This window comes from Triturus cristatus, chromosome 1_2 (assembly GCF_964204655.1).
Source record: "Triturus cristatus chromosome 1_2, aTriCri1.1, whole genome shotgun sequence".
Classification (NCBI taxonomy): domain Eukaryota; kingdom Metazoa; phylum Chordata; class Amphibia; order Caudata; family Salamandridae; genus Triturus; species Triturus cristatus.
The window spans coordinates 455,233,644-455,255,836 of NC_140580.1; the positions used below are offsets into that span (position 1 = coordinate 455,233,644).

The 22,193-nt window shown below is 52.2% G+C and overlaps 1 protein-coding gene across 1 annotated transcript in view; it reads left to right on the forward strand.

The window, feature by feature from the left end:
• The window catches only part of DNTT (DNA nucleotidylexotransferase), a 1,058,258-nt gene that overhangs the window by 861,775 nt on the left and 174,290 nt on the right, over positions 1-22,193 (forward strand). Inside the window, exon 9 of the mRNA XM_085614981.1 lies at positions 21,138-21,401. Within this exon, the coding sequence (XP_085471107.1) occupies positions 21,138-21,401 (264 nt within the window). The remainder of the gene's footprint in view (positions 1-21,137; positions 21,402-22,193) is intronic.

Sequence of the window (22,193 nt, forward strand, 5' to 3'; positions counted from 1 at the left end):
TTGTCATATTTAGACCTCTATTTCCTTTCCAATCATTTACATAGTGATTTCTCTGATTTAGGAGCATCAGAGAACCAAGGTGCAGAGGAGTGGACTTTACAAGGCGCAATTGTGTCAATAGCCTTCGTGAGCCAGGCTTTGAAACACTATGGTGCCGATTAGGATCCTGGAAAAAAATTCCCCGTACGACTCGTATCCGGTCTTTTTACCGTACGAATCGTACAAGTGCCTTACAAACTGCCAAGTACGATTCGCATGGGAAAAAGTCCATACGAATCGCATTGGGAATAATTCCCCACACGTCCTCGGGTCGGAAAATGTGTCCGACACGTCCCCGGACGATTTACCGTACAAATGTGAAAAGTGAAGTCCGACCGCGCAAGTACGATCCATCCCGTGCGTCCGATGGTACAACCGGATGGAAAAAACACCGTCCGCACCGAACTCCTATAGCAACCATGGAGACATGTGCCCGCATACGCGCCCAACACCCCCCCCAGCCCCCGTATGTACGCGCCCAACCACCCCCCCAGCCCCCGTATGTACGCGCCCAACCACCCCCCCAGCCCTCGTATGTACGCGCTGAACCCCCACCCGTGCATGTACACCCCCGTACGTACGGACCGTACACCCACCCGTGTATATACACCCGTGTACATACGGCCCGTACCCCCACCCGTGTATGCATGGAGCGTACCCCCACCCCAACAGTGGATGTATGACCTGTACCCTCACCTGCGTATGTATGGAGCGTACCCCCACCCCAACAGTGTATGTACGGCCCGTACCCTCACCCGCGTATGTATGGAGCGTACCCCCACCCCAACAGTGTATGTATGGAACGTACCCCCACCCGTGTGTGTATGGAGCGTACCCCCACCCCAACAGTGTATGTACGGACCGTACCCCCACCCGCGTATGTATGGAGCGTACCCCCACCCCAACAGTGTATGTATGGACCATACCCTCACCCGCGTATGTGTGGAGCGTACCCCCACCCCAACAGTGTATGTACGGACCGTACCCCCACCAGCGTATGAATGGACCGTACCCCCACCCGCGTATGTATGGAGCGTACCCCCACCCCAACAGTGTATGTACAGACCGTACCCTCACCCGCGTATGTATGGAGCGTACCCCCACCCCAACAGTGTATGTACGGACCGTACCCCCACCCGCGTATGTATGGAGCGTACCCCCACCCCAACAGTGTATGTATGGACCGTACCCTCACCCGCGTATGTATGGAGCGTACCCCCACCCCAACAGTGTATGTACGGACCGTACCCCCACCCGCGTATGAGTGGACCGTACCCCCACCCGCGTATGTATGGAGCATACCCCCACCCCAACAGTGTATGTATGGACCGTACCCTCACCCGCGTATGTATGAGCGTACCCCCACCCCAACAGTGTATGTACGGACCGTACCCCCACCCGAATATGTACGGAGCGAACACACACCCCACCAGTCTAAGTACGGAGTGCACCCCAGGCCCCAACACCAGCACCCTCACCCAACATCGCGCATGTACGAGTCGTACCAAGCCAGAGACAAGGACAGCACTGTACAACAAAATGGCCGATGTACGCACCGTACGGACGCTAAAAACACACGTACACAACCAGGACAAAGCAAAACAACACAAGAAGACTCCATTCGAATCGCACAAAGCCACAAAACATGTCCAACAAGCACAAATACAACCTATTCACTGACCTGCAACTGCCAAACCCCCAAACAGAGGCCCAAAACACAACCACTCCTTATAACACACCCACCCAAAGTTCAAACACAGCCACACCCACCAATGGACCAATAAAAAGGCCCAACACACACAAACCATGATCCTTTGCAACAGACCCACTGCTGCCAGACCACACAGACAAACAACTGCACCATACTACAACCTCCACTACACCTTACACCTGCACACCTTCACACAACCACCTTCACAAACACCCCCTCATCACATTCACACACCTGCACAACCACACCCACACACCCACAACCATCCACACCCACACCCCCCACAACCATCCACACCCACAACCCTCACCATGCCCACCAACAAGAATCCAAAGTTCACTAGCCAAGAGTTGGAGGTCCTTGTCGACGAAATCCTCAGAGTCGAGCCACACCTCTTTGGAACATTGGTCAGACAGACCAGCATTTCCGAAAAAACAGCCATGTGGCAGACGATTGTCGATGCTGTGAATGCTGTTGCGTCCACCAGAAGGACCAGGCATGAATGCCAAGCCAGGTGGTACGATCTGCGGAGGACGGTCCGCCGCAAAATGACCGACGACCACAACCAGGCCAACATCACTGGAGGAGGGCCGGCCCGCAGACGCGTACAATACCATCCCTGGGAGGAGAAGGTGATGGCCATACTGCCGGTGGTGGCAGTGGAGGGAGTAGAAGGACTCCGAGAGCCTGGTGAGTACATAAACAACTCACCTCACATGGGGGGAACGTCATCCACAACCAAACTCACAATCATGCATGCAACCACCCCAAAGCTATCGCATGACTCAACCACACTCCATAAACACGCACATGCCACTAGCGCCACCATGCCCCATGCACCCAGCTGGACAATGCCAAGTCACAGGCCACAGAAAACACCAACACAAGACACGGTAACCCGGAGGGCGGCCGTAGTGTGGGCCTCAAAAATCACATAGTGCAACTGAGAAGCAGACAACAATGCCCTCTGCCCATATGGCCTAGTTCACAGCCAGACAAACAGTGTGTCCCCACACAGGAAAGACTTGCCTGCAAATGGCGGACGCCTTGCATGAAGACATGGGGGTGAAGGCACTTTTTGCACATGACAGCAGCCAATGAACAGCCAACAATGTGAGAGAGTGGCAGCACACACCACCACAGCAGCAGCGCAGACACAGACACTACACCCAATGGGTGCTTGGAGATCAGAAACAAACTCACATGAACAAGCCAAGGGCCATTCAAAGATCTGCAAAAAGTGTGTGCCTAGGAAGCTAGGCTGAGGTGACAGAGGGTGACACACAGTGGGAGGGAGAGGGGGAGAGAGAGGGAGGGAGACACAGGGAGACGGACAGAGGGAGGAGGCTGACACAGGGAGGGAGGGAGAGGGGGACAGAGAGGGAGTGAGAAAGGGATACACAGGGAGACCAATTCAGCCTTGGGTGGTGTGGGAATGTCTGCTCGTCAGCAGGTGGACTGCGTGCATGTAGACAAGGGTGGCCAGTGCCTGAATCCCCCTCTCTTCTCCATGGCAAAACACTGGGCCATGTCTCAACCTGTGCACGAGCACAACGCCAGCTACATGCATTATATAAGTGTGGAACAACTCCATGTGCCCACGTACAGTGCAACACGGAAGGCGCCAATGCATGGCTCGCCACACCTGCTCACTCCACTGCTGACTGCAGTCACAATTGACGCAGCAAGTAAGACTGTGTCACACATAGGTAAAGTCTCAAAAGCTGTCGCCAAGGGACATACCCATGCACAAGTGCACTGTGAGTGGAATGCAAGACATATCCAAATACCCAGAGGAAATGTGCCAGCTTTGAAACGAATGAAACATGGATGTTGCATGGAACAAAAATAACATTGTCTCTCTCACAGACAGGTCAACGTCGTGGATCACCCCCCAACACTGGGGGAGAAGACTCACAGGACCTGGCTCTGCGGGAGGACGATCCCACCGGCAGCGACGACTCTCACCACTCTGTGGACGACCCCGACCAACCTGGCCCCTCTAGTGTCCAACCACCTGCAGCACCTGCGTCAGGCACAACTGGGCCAACCACCACCCCCACTCCTGCCACATCCCAGGAGACACCCAGGATCCCTGCCCCACCACCACAACACAGCCAGGCTGACCAGGAGGAACACGGTGTACCGGGCACCCAGGAGGAGGCAGGCGACAACGCAAATGCCACCCCTCAGGGGTCCCGGAGACCCGATGTGCCCACAAGGGCAGGCCAGGTGCAAGTGGGCAGGGGTGGTGGGAGTGGAGGACGGCAGAGGCGCGAGCCAGACCAGTTGGCTGCGGAACCGTTATATTCCCATGTAAGAAACATCCTGGACACATACCGGCAGGACACCATGGGCATGAGCCAGGTTGTGTCCACCCTCAACGAGATGAAGGGGACCCTCGAGGAGATCAAGACCCAGCAGGCCCAGCAACATGCGGAGCAACATGTCTGTCAACTGCGACACCAAGGACGGATGGAGGACAGACAGGCTGAGCTCGTGACGGTGCTCACGGGAATTAACCGTTCACTCCGTCGGATAGCCGACAACATGGGCAACCCTCCCTGTGCCACCAGGCGAAGAACATCACCACCCACAGGGAGGGATCAGGAGGAGGAGGATACATCCGACGAAGCATCCCAAACATCGTCACGGCCTGCTTCTGAGGGTTCCCTCAGGAGGGCGGGTCGTCCACGGAAAAGACCGTGAGGGTCGGCGCAACAACACCATCTCCCAGGACACCTGGCCTGGCACCTGGCCCACTGGCCCAACAGCAGCACATCAGCAAATGACATTCTCTGCCACATGGACTTGCTGATCACTGTCTGACCAATGTTGACAAAGACTGTGGCATGGACTCTGATGATTTCCAATGGCAAGGACACCAACTCCCCCAGTGAACTTTGGATTCCACACACCCGGAAAGCCCCTCTTGTCATACCCCCCCCCCAACACGTACCCCAACACAAATAAAAACTTACACGATCAAGAGATGATGCCTACATTTTACATTATTACCTTTCATGTGTTTTGTAAAGTCTAACCATGTCTGAGTTCTCATATGACTTCAACCATCCATACCCAGGGGCCTGAGTCTGGCACAGGACACACATGGGTCACAATGTATTAGGCAAGACAGACATGGAGCACCATACACACCCGAGATGGGCCCAACCAGCTGAGGGGGTGGCCGCACAACCGTGCCGACAGACATATTGAGTACAGCAACAGTCATGCGCAGAGGTCAGGGATCATGTGGAGTGTCCTGGGGGGCACCCAGGTATGTGTAGACAGGTGGCAGAACCATGTCCTGCAAGCTTGAGTCAGGTGGATGCAGAGAATGGAGGCCTGGCCAACGTTGGATGCATGGGGATGGCACATGTCACAATACTCACACAGTCATGGACATCATGCACAATACAGAGTCTAATCCCAGACAAACAGCTTGCATCTTGCTACTCTACACATAGACACATAGCCACCATCACTGAAAACCATGCCAGACATGCCGTATGCACCGTGGCAACACACCAGCATTGACTGAGAAGAGGCACCTTGGAGGCATAGGGACACCTTTATTAGTCATGTATTCCGGAATGCAGAGGCAACTCGGAGTACACATACACAGGTCATGTGGAGTGACATGTGGGTCCAACACTGGCACCCCCCTTCTGCACCACAAATGCTTGATATCCATGGAACTGGCACACAAGTGTCGGGTAACAGCTAAACACCCCCTGCTGCTCACGGAGAGCCTGCCATACACCATTGATCCTCTAATGTGGAAGGCCCACACCATGTCAAGCCAATGCAAACCGTATGTGTCCGAGGGCAGTGTTACACACATTGAGGCCATCATCACAATCCACTATCCCATTACAGATGACTGTCAACAAGTCTGACCATCTATTGAGGTGTATCCAGCGACATGTCATGTGTCCCATGGTGATGCGACATGTCTGCAGAGGAACCAAACATCGACAGGGGCAGTGTGCACACATCGTAAACAACTGCCACACCCAATACACCCCTGATGCATCCCTTACCCTAAGGAGACTTCCAAACTTGTCCATGCTTGTAACGCTGAGTCAGCACACGATGACGTGTCCATGAGGAATAGCAGTGCCACAACAATGCAACCAGCAGACGGCATGCGCAAGTACCTGGGGATGAGAGACACACAAGAAGTCAGCCACAAAAAGCACATCCACTTGCATGTGTATGTACTCGACACATGTAAGGATGACAACATGCTAGGTCACAATTATGACTGTGGAAATACACTCATCACTGGCACCATCACTCGAGTGACACATCCACACACACCTCTGACTCACGTGGCATACATGCAGATGGACACACACATCGCAACACATGCCACACGGGGACCAATGCGTGCACACTCAGACACTGGTACTCACCACTAAGCAAAGAAGTCGCGTATGAGCCGACTCCGGATGTCCTCTTGCGGAACCACATCCTCCACATCACTAGCCCCATTGCCAAGCCCTTCGTCCTCCACGGGTGGATGGTCCTGATCATCTTGTTCCAGGATGAGTGGCACAGCTTTCTCAACTGCCATGTTGTGCAGCATGCAGCAGACCATGAAGATTTTGCAGACTTTCGCCGGGGCATATGGGAGGGCGCCGCCGGTCTTGTGTAGGCACCTGAATCGGCTCTTCAGGAGGCCAATTGTCCTCTCTATCACTCGCCTTGTCCGGCCATGGGCGGTGTTGTAGCGGAGCTGGGCCGGCATGCTGGGGTTGCGGAGAGGTGTGATCAGCCATGGCATGTTGGGATAGCCAGCGTCCCCTACATGGAAACCACATGGACATAAGTAGGACAGGAGAAGCGGTCGGGCTGGAAGTCTACGCAAAATACAGGACAGACAGAGTGTACCCACCAACAACACATGCTCGTTCGTTGCGCAGCTGCGTCATCATTTCAGGCACCCTGCTACGCCTCATGATGTAGGCATCGTGTGCTGATCCTGGAAAACGAGCACAGACATGTGAAATCACCATGTTGGACAGACACACCACAAGGGCATTGATGGAGTGGTAGTGCTTGCGATTCCTGTACGCTACCTCCTGTGCCTGTGGTGGTACCAAAGCCACATGTGTCCCATCTATGGACCCAATGACATGGGGCATCCCTCCCAGGGCATAGAATCCACGCTTGACACCAGTCAACTGTTCAGGAGTTGGGAAATGGATGAACTCATCCAGGTGAAGCAACATGCCCTCTAAAAAATCATGCAGCACACGGCTGAACATGCTCTGGGACATGCCACCAACATGAGCTATGGTATATTGAAAGGTACCCGTGTCAAGAAAATGTAGGGCTGCCATTACCTTCAGCTTGGGTGTCAGTGCCGTAGGATACCTGTGCAGCGGTTGCAGGTGTGGTGCCAGCCTTGCCGTCAACTTCTCAATCAACGGTTGGGGGAAGCGGTAGCAGCGTCTACAGTCATACTCCCGCATGTCAGCCAAGTCCGGAATTGGTCGGGGAAGAGGCGGCGCTCTGCAGTAATTTGGAAGTGACAAGGAAGAGTGAGTGCACTACAACAACAATTTATATGTACTGAGCACATGTTAATCTGTCAATACACATATGCTACATACGGAGTCAGGTATTTGATACATGCCCTGGACACGTATGGCTGCCAGGTGACACTCCTACCAAGACCCAGCTACACACGGAGATTGTGAACCTCCACATCCCATGGCATGGGACTAGCTGTGTCCCAGTGTAAGTGAACAGCCAGACGCAATACAGGAGTGACATACATCAACATATCAGCAGAAGTAGGATGTTGATTGCGGAGACAGGTAGCGGAACACTAGAGCCACAGGTCACATGACATTACACTAGGACAGCCTACACACCTTGCCATGAAGGTGTACATGTCATGACTGACCACACATACATTGAGAGGATGCAGACAGGTCCTTGTTACGCTACTCCGTGTCCCATGCATACATACACACCTTACATCAGATACCACATGTGGCCTGGTGTGCGTAACAGTGTGCCATGGCCATCTACACACAGACACATGTTGGTTGCAGCAACAGCAGATGCTTTTGAGGGAACACCAACATCAAGCTAATGTGAACACACCACACATACATGACATAGTCACATCGTGCAACGTGGGTAGTCACATGTCAGGTGTGGCAACCCCTGTAGCGGGCATCAGGGGACACTTGCGTGTGTTGTTGACTGTGCCATGCCAGTGACGCTCATCTCAAGTGTGCTGTACGACATGCGCACATGTCAAAGGAGTGAAGGGCATGTCTGGCACATAGTGCACCGTCACACATAACATCTGTACACATCTCATCATACATCTATTGCCTTCACAACTCAGGAGTAATGTGCCACATCCCAGCCTTTCACACCTGTGCCCCACACATGTAGTACTGCACAGACAATGCCTTGATGTCCATCCATGGACAAGTATGTCAGCTCTATTCCTTTCTGTGTGCTGCCTGTCACCACTGTTATGTGTGTAAGGCACCGTACATTCGCTCTGAGGGCGTGTGTACGTTCCCTATCACTATGGGAGTACTGCCGTAGGCCTACCCATAGTGATAGTGAGCGTACAGGCGTGTGTACGGTCCGTATCACTATGGGTACGCATACGCGAGCACACCCATAGTGAAAGTGAGCGTACAGGCGTGTGTACGGTCCGTATCACTATGGGTACGCATACGCGAGCACACCCATAGTGATAGTGAGCGTACACGCGTGTGTACGGTCCGTATCACTATGGGTACGCATACGCGAGCACACCCATAGTGATAGTGAGCGTACACGCGTGTGTACGGTCCGTATCACTATGGGTACGCATACGCGAGCACACCCATAGTGATAGTGAGCGTACAGGCGTGTGTACGGTCCGTATCACTATGGGTACGCATACGCGAGCACACCCATAGTGATACGGACCGTACACACGCCTGTACGCTCACTATCACTATGGGTGTGCTCGCGTATGCGTACCCATAGTGATACGGACCGTACACACGCGTGTACGGGCCGTTGCCATGCATTTGGGGTGCCCTAGGGCCCTGGAACGCACCGTACCTGTGTGTGAATCTCCAAATTACATACGGGACACATGAGGGACAAGTATAAAGCCCTACATGCATGCTGGTTGTCATGGAGACCAAGTTTAAAGTTTGAATTTTTTTCATCAGGTGCCCAGCAAAAGTCGGTTTGAATGAATCTACTTTGTTGCAATGTGGTTGTGGAGTTTACATCATGCTCAAGAAAAAAAAATAGCAAAGCCACTGACTGTGCTAGGTTTAAATGGATTGGAGGAAACATAGGATGCAAATGTGAGTGACCAATCACTCTGTACTCCTGTGCATGAAACAGGCCAGCAAGGCAGATATAAGACAGCCAGGTCCCATGAGAGAGCACTTGCCTGCACATCTTTTGATTCTACAACACTGCTGCTGCTCGTGATTCCCTGGCACCATGTCAAGTTCTGTGGAGAGGGCCCAGCCATTCACCCTGGAGGAGAATCTGGCATTGCTGGATGTGATCCTCCCACAGTACCCCATGCTGTATGGGCGACCAGGGTTTCAGGTGAGTGCAGAGTCCACTAGCACAGACTGTGTCCCTTTTTTGTGACTGGGACTTCTGGCATTGTGTCCAGGTGTGACACACATGCATTGTACTGTAGAGTGGGTCCCAGGGGGGGAATGCCTGATGTCTCCCAGCCAGAGCATGCTGTGGTGCATGTCTGCCGTCCTCACTTGCATTGTGTTTACTGTGACAATCACTGCATGGTGCATGCCACATTCTGCCTGTCTAAGCCTCCTGGGAATGTTGCTTCTACAGTCCTCATGTGATTATGTGGTCAGCCCAGTGTGACAGGTGACTGTACCCACAGATGTGTTCGTACCCTGGACATCGGTGTGTGTGTAAGTCCCCTGTCATGTGGGTGGGTGCATATGTGGAGTGTAGCACCCCAGCTGCATGAGGGATGGATATACCCTGCCCATCTGATGTGAGCATAGAGCAGTGCTCTGTGTCTGACGTGCAGAGCCAGCCCCACACCTGTGAGCCCCCCCAGTCTAGTGGCACATGTGCAGAGTGAGGTTTGTAGCTGCATTTGGCAATGGCAGGTGAATGTCCTGTGCCTGTGTGTGTCTGTGTACTCTGCTGAGGTAGCGTCAGTGGCCTGTGGCATGTGACTGCTTTGAGGTGCTGCACATAATCCTGGTGTACCTTCTGATGCACAGTGTGAGTCTGGATCATTTATTGTGTCGTACCCCTCATGCCACCTGTGTACTTTCAATGGCACGTGGTGCATTTGCCCTTACACAGAGAAAAATGTCCCTATGACAAAGGCGCAATGATTTGGCTGCATACTATGCCTTGTTAAAACCAGCAAAATTGTTCTAATGTGTGTCTCTGTGACATGTGGCAGGTGTATTGATGTAGTCTCACTTTTTAAACCCCACAGGTAGGCGCCTCTGCCAAGGAGCAGATCTGGAGGGACGCCGTCAGTGCCGTGAGGAAGACGGATGGTCGCAAGCGGCGCCTGGCCCAGGTGAGAAAACGCTGGCAGGATATCCGGTGCTGGACTCACCTGTGGGCCCTAAGAACCATGGGCGTCGCCGTCTGACCCACATCCACAAGCGTGTGCTGGCGGTGGTCTTTCCTGACATGGACAGGCGCTTACGGGAGAAGCAGCAGCAGGAAGGGGGTAGGTACATGTGTGTTTGTTGTGTGTCACCAGCATTTGTAAGTGCGCAGTTGCATGGATACACTGCCAGTGTTTAAATGTGCGGTGCAGGCCCTGTCACCCACAGTATAGTGGTGCTGTCCTTCCTCCCTTCCCCTCCTTGCCATGTGTTCCCTGGTCTGTGTGTAGTCACTCTTTCACAAGGTCATCTGGGCTGGCAGTTTATCCACGTGACCAATGCTTGCAGCATCATGTGTGGGGGTGGTGTGTAACAGGTTTTGGGACCTTGCCTGTGTCCTGGCCAGTTCAGTCAATGTGGGGTCCATGTCAATTGGCACTGATGCTGAGTCCAGACATAGGAGTATGTCTCTGAAGTGTAATGCCTTACAGCAAGCATGTCCTATGTTGTGGCCTGTGACATGATGTGCATGAGTGTGCGATACGCAGAGTGCAGGGATGGTGGCCTGTGTTGCAGTCATTACCATTCAGGACCATGGAATATTGTGGCCACTACTGTCCCCTGGGGCATATTTTGCTAGGTATCATGTGTGTCATCACAATATGTGGACACTCTCAGTGTCTCCAGCATAGGATGTGCTCTGTGCCATTGTCCCCTGGCACCATGTATATTTACGTAACGTGTTCTACAAGTGTCCACTGTACAGCCTGACCTAATTTTCCTCGTTCATACTCACGGTGGCCAGTGCCTGTGTGTCTTGTTACTATTACTGATGATGGCCATTTGTAAATGAGATCGTTGTACAGGCGCACATGGGGTATTTTGGGTCCAATATGGGTTTCTGGCAGCCCATGTGTATTTCTCCCAGACTAAGAGATGCAAGTGCCTGTGTCTCATCAAATTGTCTCATGTAGGGGGTGGTTGGTGCGGGCAAGGCCTACATGTCGACACCCTAAATCTCATTGCTCGGTCTGGCCAGTGTGTGATGTTTGTCTGGACATACACTCAAGGTGCAGTGTCCCATTCATGTTGGGCATGTCTTTAAGTATTACCTTTGCAACATGTGCCTCAAGTTCATGGAGATGGTCCCTGCTCATCCCTAGTTACGGCAACGCTGTGTGGTGAAGATGCAGTGCTGGATTGTCCCCAGAGCCTGGCTCCTCTGTCCAAATCCATATCATGTCATTTGCAAATGTGTCATGCTCTCCATAGTTTCTCAGTGGCATGGTGGGTGAACCAACTGTGTGTTGCAGGGCCTATCTATGTACCTTGTATTGTAGATGTTACTCATCTTTCTTTTCAGGCTATGCACTGTAACCTATGTAGATTTGACTCATGTGACATATGTATACAGGTGTCTGATTAATTCCTGTTTATTCACCTTGCCCACAGCATCGTCGGGGGACACGGATGGAAACACCGGCACGGACCGTGCGGAGGGACCGGGCACCAGTGCCAGCAGTGACACCTTAGCTGGCACATCGAGTGAAACTGAGGCCGAGGGGAGTGAGCCGGAGGACCTGTCCACTGCCACCACAGATTATGAAGCTGACGGGTCCGAGGCTGAGCACTCCGAGGGGGCGGAGGCTGCTCCAACAGCTGACAGCAGCACAACATCTCTCCCCGCCCCCTCCATTGCCATCACCGGCCTCCCACTTGCTCGTGTCCCTTCCTGGCGTGCTAGGTCACCACGTGTCTCCATCCTGCCAGGCACCGCACCCCCTGCCCCTGTCTCCACTGCTGCCGCCAATGCCGAGTCTGTGGACATCCAGCGGCAGTTGCAGGTTGGTCAGGCTGCGATGCTTAATGTCCTCCATGGCCACAGCCAAGTGCTCACCAACATGGAGGCATACTTGGAGGGCATTTCAGCATCGCAGTCTGACCAACGCAACTTGCTGCGGTCTATTGACTCGACACTGACTGCAGCAGTGGATCTCCTGCAGCACTTCGTCCCACCCCCTACCCATGCCCCATCCACACTTCCCACTCCCATGCCTGTCCCACGTACACCCAGACGTCAGCATGCACACACCCCACCAGACACAGGCACCACACCAGCAGGGAAGGACAAGCGCACACCTCCTGGCACGCACACACAGGGTGAAGTAGGCACACCCACTGGGTCGGGGGGCAAACGTAAGACACGCAGCCAGAGTGGGAGTCCGCATTCTGCAAAATCCACTCCCTCCAAATCCACTCCCCTCAGCTCTCCTGGCCACAAATCCAGCAAGGACTCCTTCATGGCCGCTCTGTCCCTGAGCCCCACAGTGACACCACCCCGCAAGCGGTCAAAGGAGTCCCCGGTCAGGGTGGTTGAGTCCCCCCCGTCCACACCCTCCCCGGGTAGCGCTGCGACCCATCCCTGTGACCCCTCCCCCTCCTTGGGGCCTGTGGTTCCTTCGGGTACAGGGGAGACGCTGAGCGACCTGGCAGTAGTGTGCAGCGCCTTGCTCGAATCCACCTTTGGCGCTGCCCCACCCCCTGTGTTGGAGTCGTCCTTCCCTGCACCCACAACACCTCCCCTTGCCCCTCCTGTCCCTGCGGTGCCTGGTCCTTCCCCCCAACATGATGCCCCCCCCTGTGGAAGACAAAGGAGTATGACTGTGCAGGCAAGCTAGGGGACACACGTACCACTGTGTCCCCCATCCGGATTGGAGTCATGGACTGCCCTATGGGCCTTGTATATATTGACATTTCTGATGCTTATAACTTACATCCTGCTGAATAAAGCAATTTGTTTTTTCCTTTGAACACTAATGTTCATCTGGTATTGCTGTTGGTGGACCTGCTCCATGATTTTGGGTGGTGATAATGTGTTGGGTGTGTGGGAAATATAGTCTTGTGCTGGTCATAGGGTGGACCCTGGTATCTGTGCGCCATCACAAGCTGTTGGCTAAATTACTTTGTTCATGTGAACAGTTACTGCATGGTGACATCGTCCCAAGGTGTGTTCCTTCCTCTGTGTAACCTGACATCTTCCCTGCAGGATGTTTCCACTATGTGGTGCTGAGCTGTGTCTACATCAGCTGGGGGTGTGATGGACTCCTTCAACTTTGTACATGCATGCTGAGCGATGTCTCCACCTGCATCATTTGTGGCATCCTTGGTGGTCACTGTACTTGTGTATGTAGACTGTTGACATGACTTCATGTGGACATGTTCTCTTTTAGGCGCTATGCATGTGTGTACTCCCAGCCTCGCACACATGTGGTACATGTACTGCAGGGTCTTTGTGCACCTGACTGACATTTGTGGGCATTGTATCTGTGGGTACTCCACCATTTGCATTCCATGGGCACTGCTGGGAGGACTCTACACCCACCCCTCCTGTGTCTGGGCACTGCTGGGAGGACTCTGCACCCACCCCTCCTGTGTCTGGGCACTGCTGGGAGGACTCTACACCCACCCCTCCTGCGTCTGGGCACTGCTGGGAGGACTCTGCACCCACCCCTCCTGTGTCTGGGCACTGCTGGGAGGACTCTACACCCACCCCTCCTGTGTCTGGGCACTGCTGGGAGTGATAGGCCCCCACCCCTCCTGCGTCTGGGCACTGCTGGGAGGACTCTACACCCACCCCTCCTGCGTCTGGGCACTGCTGGGAGGACTCTACACCCACCCCTCCTGTGTCTGGGCACTGCTGGGAGGACTCTACACCCACCCCTCCTGTGTCTGGGCACTGCTGGGAGTGATAGGCCCCCACCCCTACCGTGTCTGGGCACTGCTGGGAGGACTCTACACCCACCCCTCCTGCGTCTGGGCACTGCTGGGAGGACTCTACACCCACCCCTCCTGCGTCTAGGCATGTACGCTCCATACATACACTGTTGGGGTGGGGGTACGCTCCATACATACGCGGATGTGGGTACGGTCCGTACATACACGGTTGGGGTGGGGGTACGCTCCATACATACGCGGGTGTGGGTACGGTCCATTCATACACGGGTGGGGGTTTGGGCCGTAAATACACTTGGGGTGGGGGTACGCTCCATACGTACGCGGGTGTGGGTACAGTCCATTCACACACAGGTGGGGGTTCGGCCCGTACATACACTGTTGGGGTGGGGGTATGCTCCATACATACGCGGGTGTGGGTACGGTCCATTCATACACGGGTGAAGGTACGGTCCGTACATACACTGTTGGGGTGGGGGTACGCTCGATACATACGCGGGTGTGGGTACGGTCCATTCATACACGGGTAAAGGTACGGTCCGTACATACACTGTTGGGGTGAGGGTACGCTCCATATATACGCGGGTGTGGGTACGGTCCATTCATACACGGGTGGGGGTTCGGGCCGTACATACACTGTTGGGGTGGGGGTACGCTCCATACATACGCGGGTGTGGGTACGGTCCATTCATACACGGGTGAAGGTACGGTCCGTACATACACTGTTGGGGTGGGGGTACGCTCCATACATACGGGGGTGTGGGTACGGTCCGTACATACACGGTTGGGGTGGGGGTACGCTCCATACCTATGCGGGTGTGGGTACGGTCCATTCATACACGGGTGGGGGTACGGTCCGTACATACACTGTTGGGGTGGGGGTACGCTCCATACATATGCGGGTGTGGGTACGGTCCATTCATACACGGGTGAAGGTACAGGCCGTACATACACTGTTGGGGTGGGGGTATGCTCCATACATACGCGGGTGTGGGTACGGTCCATTCATACACGGGTGAAGGTACGGTCCGTACATACACTGTTGGGGTGGGGGTACGCTCCATACATACGCGGGTGTGGGTACAGTCCATTCATACACGGGTGAAGGTACGGTCCGTACATACACTGTTGGGGTGGGGGTACGCTCCATACATACGCGGGTGTGGGTACGGTCCATTCATACACGGGTGGGGGTTCTGGCCGTACATACACTGTTGGGGTGGGGGTACGCTCCATACATACGCGGGTGTGGGTACGGTCCATTCATACACGGGTGAAGGTACGGTCCGTACATACACTGTTGGGGTGGGGGTATGCTCCATACATACGGGGGTGTGGGTACGGTCCGTACATACACGGTTGGGGTGGGGGTACGCTCCATACCTATGCGGGTGTGGGTACGGTCCATTCATACACGGGTGGGGGTACGGTCCGTACATACACTGTTGGGGTGGGGGTACGCTCCATACATATGCGGGTGTGGGTATGGTCCATTCATACACGGGTGAAGGTACGGGCCGTACATACACTGTTGGGGTGGGGGTATGCTCCATACATACGCGGGTGTGGGTACAGTCCATTCATACACGGGTGGGGGTTCGGGCCGTACATACACTGTTGGGGTGGGGGTACGCTCCATACATACGCGGGTGTGGGTACGGTCCATTCATACACGGATGAAGGTACGGTCCGTACATACACTGTTGGGGTGGGGGTACGCTCCATACATACGCGGGTGTGGGTACGGTCCATTCATACACGGGTGGGGGTTCGGGCCGTACATACACTGTTGGGGTGGGGGTACGCTCCATACATATGCGGGTGTGGGTACGGTCCATTCATACACGGGTGAAGGTACGGTCCGTACATACACTGTTGGGGTGGGGGTACGCTCCATACATACGGGGGTGTGGGTACGGTCCGTACATACACGGTTGGGGTGGGGGTACGCTCCATACATATGCGGGTGTGGGTACGGTCCATTCATACACGGGTGGGGGTACGGTCCGTACATACACTGTTGGGGTGGGGGTACGCTCCATACATATGCGGGTGTGGGTACGGTCCATTCATACACGGGTGAAGGTACGGGCCGTACATACACTGTTGGGGTGGGGGTACGCTCCATACATACGCGGGTGTGGGTACAGTCCATTCATACACGGGTGGGGGTTCGGGCTGTACATACACTGTTGGAGTGGGGGTACGCGCCATACATACGCGGGTGTGGGTACGGTCCATTCATACACGGGTGAAGGTACGGTCCGTATATATACTGTTGGGGTGGGGGTACGCTCCATACATACGTGGGTGTGGGTACGGTCCGTACATACACAGTTGGGGTGGGGGTATGCTCCATACATACGCGGGTGTGGGTACGGTCCATTCATACACGGGTGGGGGTACGGTCCGTACATACACTGTTGGGGTGGGGGTACGCTCCATACATACGCGGGTGTGGGTACGGTCCATTTATACATGGGTGGGGGTACGGTCCGTACATACACTGTTGGGGTGGGGTTACGCTCCATACAAACGCGGGTGGGGGTACGGTTCATACGTACCCGTGCCCACGCTGTGGAGTGCTTGTGCGGCCCGTACCCAGGCCTTTGGCACATGGGTACGGGCCGTACCGCCATTGTTGGGGTGACGTGGGTGTGGGCGTGGTACGACTCGAACCCACGCTCTTAAGGCGTGGGTACGGTTCGTACCGGTATTGTTGTGTTGCCGGTTCGCGTCGTCGCTCACTTCCGTTGTGGCGGACGCTGGCGTTGCTGGACACGCCCCCACCCCCTCGCAGTGACCAGGGCCTGGAGGTCAGGTATGTCCAGGGCATGTGTGCTGTGTGACTTGGGTGGGGGTTTTGTGTCCTGCCCCTGGGTGTTGTTCTGACCTTCTGCGGCATCTGCGTCGGTACCTGTAGAGGAGGTCGACTGCTATGAGGGCTGGGATGACACGTAGGTTCGGGTCCATGTCTGTCCGTCGCGTACAGGTGCTCCTTGTGTGCGTCGTCCTGATTTCCCGGCAGTTTTTGGCTGCCGGAAAATATTCTCCGCGCGGGATGACGTCACTGCGAATCGTACTTCCTGGTTCGTGGAACGCAGGCTGCATGCGTCCCGACGTCACGTCGGCGCTTTTCCGGATGTCATTTGTATGTTTATTTTCCTCGGTTGGTGTTTTGTACGATTCGTACGGAAATAGTGTTTCCGTGCGAATCGTACTTGCATGTTTGTAAAGGTTTGCAACCGGGTACGAGTCGGACAGAGAATACGCTCCGACCGACGGTTCGTACCCGGTTTCTCCAGGATCCTGATCGGCACCTATGCGTCCTGTTCTACGTCCCCAGTCCTACAACAGGTAAAGGATGTGAAGTCTCTCTGAAAGAAGTGATTTAGTGATTTTATGCTAGGGTCTGGACATCTTCGTCAGTCTTTGTGGTTCGAGGGGAGTCAGGGTTACAACATTAAAAGGGATCAGAACATGGTCAGATCAACAAAGTTTCAAACTGGCTTTACCTTAACTGTCAGAGGGTTAGCCAAGATCAGGTCAAGTGTGTGACCAGCTTTGTGAGTGGGACCCTTAATTAGCTGTTTGAGGTTAAAGTCTTCCAAAGAGCTCAGGAACTGCTGAGCAGCATTATTATTAAGGTCATCCACGTGAAGGTTCAAGTCACCTATTACCACGTAATTGGCATGAAGCGGGATAGTTGATCTAATGTGTCAATCAAAAGCTGTAATGAAGCAGCTGTGTCATCAGGGATAGTGGGTGTTTCAATGCCATAAAGACACTCAGATATAGGATGCTATTAAAAAAGGCCATCCCGGCAAATCTCTCCACTTCTCTCTCATTCCAACCATGCCAATTTAGGACTACAACTATAATGGAAATCTCAGATTGGACAACCCATTACAGTAACCATCTAAGCAGATTGTATCATATGAAATACCATAAGAGGACCTGCAGAGCTGTCACTAGCTCCCAGGAATTCCAGAATACAGAAAACCATACAAATGGCCATCTGTCTCTCACACTTCATCCTCAAGAAACATTTCCCACATAGTATAAAAACAAGCATTTACAATGCAATGGTCTCGGCATTGGTAAAGTTAGAGCTATTGGCATTGCTCATGACAATGCCGTTTCTTTAAATGTTTTAAAAACAAAAACATAAACACAAATAATGTCATGAGCAATGCCAATAGCTCTAACTTTACCAATGCCGAGACCATTGCATTGTAAATGCTTTTCTTGTTTTCCTGAAGGTTTGTATTACTCCATCTGTGAAAGGAAACAGAAAGGAAAATGGCTCGAAAGGATTCTTGCATTTCAAAATTCCCATTTGTGATGTTCTCTGTAAACCCATGCTTGTCAAACAGGGAGGGTGTGTGGGAGCCATCACACTTCATACCCATTTGATATGTGATCATGATTCATTATTCTACCAGAGCAATTTGCTCTGTATCATCTCTGGTGAGGTGGCGATATGACTCGCATTCTGCCACTAATCCAAGTACAGTGAAAGTGAATTCGGTTAAACTGTATCTCAACACCACATCCTTATTGCTCACACTTCACGCTACACACATATTGTCATTCACCAAGGTTACGCTTATACTGCACAGCATACCCTTTACCCCAATTAGGGAGAGTGCACACTTCACAAGGGATTGCAGCATTGCAGGGGGTAGCCCTTTAGTCAGACTCTGATGTCAGTCCGACGAAGGCAACAAGGTGATTAAAAAATCAGGGGAAACAAAGGAGAGCCGCTCGTGCTTTTAGAGAATTGCAATGGTTGTCAGAGCTCAATCATACCTGTGTGGTGAGTGCTTTGCAGTCTGATGTGCCGAATACTTACTACACCAAGGGTCCTGCCCCATAAGCACACCTACTTGGTCTGCGTCCCCGGGCTTTCGCAAGGTTCTCAGGCTGCCCTCGCTATTTTTTAAAGGCGTGTGGAAGTGGTTCCAGGTGGAATGAGAACCCAGTCCCACCCGCGATGACGTGTCAGCACGGTACATTGCTTGCTACCGCACCACGTGACCGTGTTGAACTACTCAGTTTTGGAGTAGACTTGGGAATTGTAGTTTGTCTGCGGTCACGATTATGAGAATCAATAAAGATTTTTTTAACTGCAGTGCTTGAGCAGTGTTATGTAAATATTGGCGAGAAACGCCACATAAGGGCGCATGCGGTGTGCATACAAAATCAATTTAATGCAAAATAAGCTTGCCAAGTGTGTATAAGGCATCTAATAAATGCCAATTCAGAGTGCTAAATGTGTCAAGGCATAACAGTGGCGATACCCTAATCCAAGCGGTAATCCGTGGATTATTAGAGAAACCGCCAAATTTACCCTCATGGGTTGTGTATTTTGAAGTGTATTACATTTGCATCTAGAGTGCCAGGTGTGTAGAAGGCTCCCTGGCACTCGCCTACAAAAAGAGAGACTTTCAGCTGGGGGAACGGAGACACCAACGGCATTCAAACTTTTTAGGACAGGGGGAGGAGACCAGAGCAGCAGCCGGACACGGGAGCACGAGGCAGCCGAGAGCAGGGGAGAGGACGCCATGAACACCACCGCCTTTCTCCGAGGCAGAGCAGAAATGCCTCGGAGAAAGGCAGTGTCCTTTTCGGATTCGGGGGCGTGTTTTGCTGTTATCTCCTCTTGCCATTGGCTGGAGGAGATAATTAGACTTTCTGCAAAAAACAAGCCCCCCCATCCGAAAAGGACGGGGCCTGATCGGAGTGACTGGACCTCTTCTCCAATGGCTGGCCAGCATTCAAGAGGCCAGCCAATGGAGAACAGGGGAGAAGAGGGGCGGGTTCAAGCCCCTCTTCTCCAAGTCATTAAATCTCGGATCGAGACTGCGCAAGCGCAGCCTTCGAGCCGAGACCTAACAAGGACAACATTGTTTCAACCACACACCCTACACACTGTTGCATGCTATTCATGTAGGCAAGCACTTCAGTCCTCCGCATAGGGGTAGTAAGTGCTATATAAACTGCTGTAATACAATACAATGCCATAATCCTTGGCCTCATTCAGGCCCTAGAATATATTCTCTTCTTGTTTCAAGTGACATGTAAATTCTCAAACAGGTCATCAAGGAAGCAACAGTTATTGGATGCCCGTGGCGAATACAACAGACTAAGAGAGCCAGGGGATGAGCTGATACATCGTTTGGCATGTGGGCTCTTTTTTCTGCAAAGGAGTGTGCACTTTTCTCAGTGACTGTGATTGACAACAAATAATTTCTTGTTAGGACGCATCTGCTAAATCCACTAAAGATGCCCTCCTTTTTTGCATTGTTTTCTTCTAATTAGGCCACAAACAAATGCAAATACATCTTGATGGCACTTCATTCCATGGGTCCATGCCATCTTCTGTAGCCTATTCTCAATGAGGGGACAATGCAAAGTGTTATGGACCTAGCAATTCATAAACCACTTAAGACACAACAATTGACAGTGCATCAGAACAAACCTTGCCATTCTTGTGCTTTGCACCAGCATGAGGAGTAACTAATAAAATGTTGTCCAGTCGCTCCATAGGGATTGCAACTGTGTAATCTCCTGGATGCCCTCGGGTGGTGGGTGCTGCTGTCGAACAGGAATAAAACTTTCAAAATGTATGCTGGAGCGTTTAAATCAGAAGTAAAAACACCAGACCTAATACATATATTTGAGCTCGAGTGTTTTATTATGAGATAGGTATTTTTTGTTTCATGAGTAACCACAATTGGCATCTTTTATTTGAGCATACGGGCATTTATCAGAAAGCATCGATTAGGTTTGTACAACAATGTATTGTCTTATCTGAGATCATGCTATGGGGCCTAGTTTTTTTTTAGCTGTACGCCTCTAACACCTTTGAGGTCATTTAGGCGGCTTTGACATGTTCTAAATGCTTTACTGAAACCAGAAGATGACCCCGATGAGAAAAACATAATTTGCTTTACAAAACAGTTGACCTCATTGTCCTACAGACATGCATAAGGCTGATGCAACATGACAAAACATGTTTTTGATTTCAATGGGTTTACCATTTTTAGGATCTACTCATTTACTATACCATTGACGAATCAACAATTGATGAAAGTAAACCACCAAGTAGAAGAGTGGACGGATTCGACAATTTTCAGAAATGCTTTGCAATTCTAAAATTGCACAGACAAAGGGCGGATGTCAACAGCTGCAAGGAGTCCCAGGAATCCCGCGGAAGTGAAAATAGAAAATGGAAAGCTGTACGTGTGGATCTGGTGATATGCCCACGCGAACAATATGCTTATGCACTCTTAGGATGGTCTGGCTCCAGGGTAAGATGCAACAAGTACATGCCACAATTTGAATGCCTTTGTTCCTTTACTTTACTTTATACTGCATATTAGTGAATCATGTTGGCATGCTATTCATTGTCACCTGCTTTCTTTATAGGGAGCTGGGTTTCCCACACCAACATAATATGCACACTCTGGTTAGCTCACAACACCCTTTTTAGTGAATCTCTGCTCAACCCCTGGCATCACTGCCACTATCAGCAGGAGGTTCCCTAGAGGAATGTGTGCCACATTCAAGTACAAAACCATTTTAAAGTTAAGGACACAACTTAAAAAAATCCCAAAGCCAGTTAGAAAATTAAGAAAAAGGATATGAATGTTTACATTTTTAAAGAAAAAAGCATCAAGAACATCAGTACACCAATTGAACTCAATGTTCATAAGAGACCAGGAACAAGGTGCAATCTTGAGATGACCATGATAAAGCAGGTTTTGGGTAAGCCTAGTAGGTGACATGGGTGAAAGTTTTTTTCTTTGGAGTTTACTTATCTGGTTTTCAAGCAGCCTTTCTTATTCTGTGCACTTGCCAAGAAATCGCTAAACCAAATCCTGGCAACTTTTCCAACAAAACCCTTCTCTTTTAGTAGCAGTTCCTCTCCACACTGCAAACCTTCACAGAGTCCCTCATTCACGATTGCCTGACCCTTTTGCCCACTGCAGGAGTGTTGTATTCCCTTTCAGACATCACTACTGAAATGAGTTCTCTACACCTGCCATAGAACTAGGTTTCCCTCCTGCAAGGAGCACAGACAAATATCAGAGGAGGCTCTG